This window comes from Plasmopara halstedii (genome assembly GCF_900000015.1).
Source record: "Plasmopara halstedii genome assembly, contig: Scaffold_110, whole genome shotgun sequence".
NCBI classification, from domain to species: Eukaryota; Oomycota; class Peronosporomycetes; order Peronosporales; family Peronosporaceae; genus Plasmopara; species Plasmopara halstedii.
The window spans coordinates 1,069,794-1,071,024 of record NW_020187031.1 but is presented as its reverse complement, the minus strand read 5'-3'; the positions used below and the strand labels follow the sequence as shown (position 1 = coordinate 1,071,024).

General features: G+C 41.7%; 1 protein-coding gene across 1 annotated transcript in view; it reads right to left on the bottom strand.

Annotated features, from left to right (window-relative positions):
* Window positions 1-233: 233 nt before the first annotated feature.
* The window catches only part of PHALS_00221 (Transcriptional coactivator Hfi1/Transcriptional adapter 1), a gene marked incomplete at both ends in the record, with an annotated part of 2,539 nt that continues 1,541 nt past the window's right edge, over window positions 234-1,231 (bottom strand). The window contains one exon of the mRNA XM_024729259.1: window positions 234-383. Within this exon, the coding sequence (XP_024572264.1) occupies window positions 234-383 (150 nt within the window). The remainder of the gene's footprint in view (window positions 384-1,231) is intronic.

The following is a 1,231-nucleotide window of genomic DNA, read 5'->3' as shown; positions in this document are numbered from 1 at the left end:
AAGTACCAAGGTGGCAGTGGAAATGGCGTACTAATACCGACGACAGAAATAGTGTGCTGTGTACTTTGATAAATAAAGGAAGGCGGTTGTGCTCGATTTTTTGAGTTCCGCAAAAATTGAGCGTATGTCTTTTGGATCGTGCATTTCGAAAGTTTTAGATGTGCATCATGAGCAAAGTGGAGGCCGACATGTATGTATGGTAATCAAGTAGAAAGACACTTGGCGAGTAATGCTTATTCCCACGCTTGGACAAAGCATGTAGATAACTGGCACCATTTCATACAAGGATTATGCGCAGCCATGAAATAACACATTTTGGCTTTATCGGCATTAATAATACTGACATGCTCACGAAAGCGGTCGGGAACACAAAGCTCAAGTTTCTGCGAGAGCCAAGTGAGAAAAATATCAATCCAGTGCCCAAACACGTACCCGGGCGGGAGTGTTGTAATTACATTTCTGAATGTATGTAGGAAAGGATTGATTGGCGTCACAAAGGCTTGTTGTGGTTACGACCACAGTCAATATAGTTAAATTACAAGAAGAGAGCACATCTTGTTTCTTACCGGCGACGCTGGCAATACACACACCACCAAATGCACGACGAAGACCGCCGTTGCGAGAATGGTTGATACATCCATCTACACGCTATACGACGTCAGCGCACTTTGAACGACGCTTAGGTCGTCTCTAAATCGCACTGTATTGTGGTGTTAGTACACCCTTTACAATTGTGCCTCGGACATAGAGCGGTATGAAAAGTATCCAAGTATGATACGATGATGAAGCATTTTGATAAGTTTTGGTACGGATGAGGTAGATAGTGAACGGAAAAGAGGAGATCTTGTGAGACACGAGTGTCGATAGCCTCACACTATGCAATACACATATTTTTTTTACTGCACATAGTAAACTTGATAGATTTTGTATTAACTAGCCTAACCGCAGACAAAAAATACCTCTAAATGGATTTAAAGATTCTTTCAGACTCAGTGAGGTGTACACTATTTGTGCGCTGGCTAGCGTGGACTTCAGTACGAGGTACAGACAATTCTACAACGGCGAAGCGCAGAAGTGAAACTAATACTTCATTTACTTTGTCAAAGTAGTGGCAGATGTCTCGCGAGTAACTTTCAAGCAAAGGGAAAATATGATAATTCTTGCTTTTTTTTAGAGCACTTTATCTGGCATGTCCATGTTGATGGCGTTGGTGAGTATAATATTTTGAGTT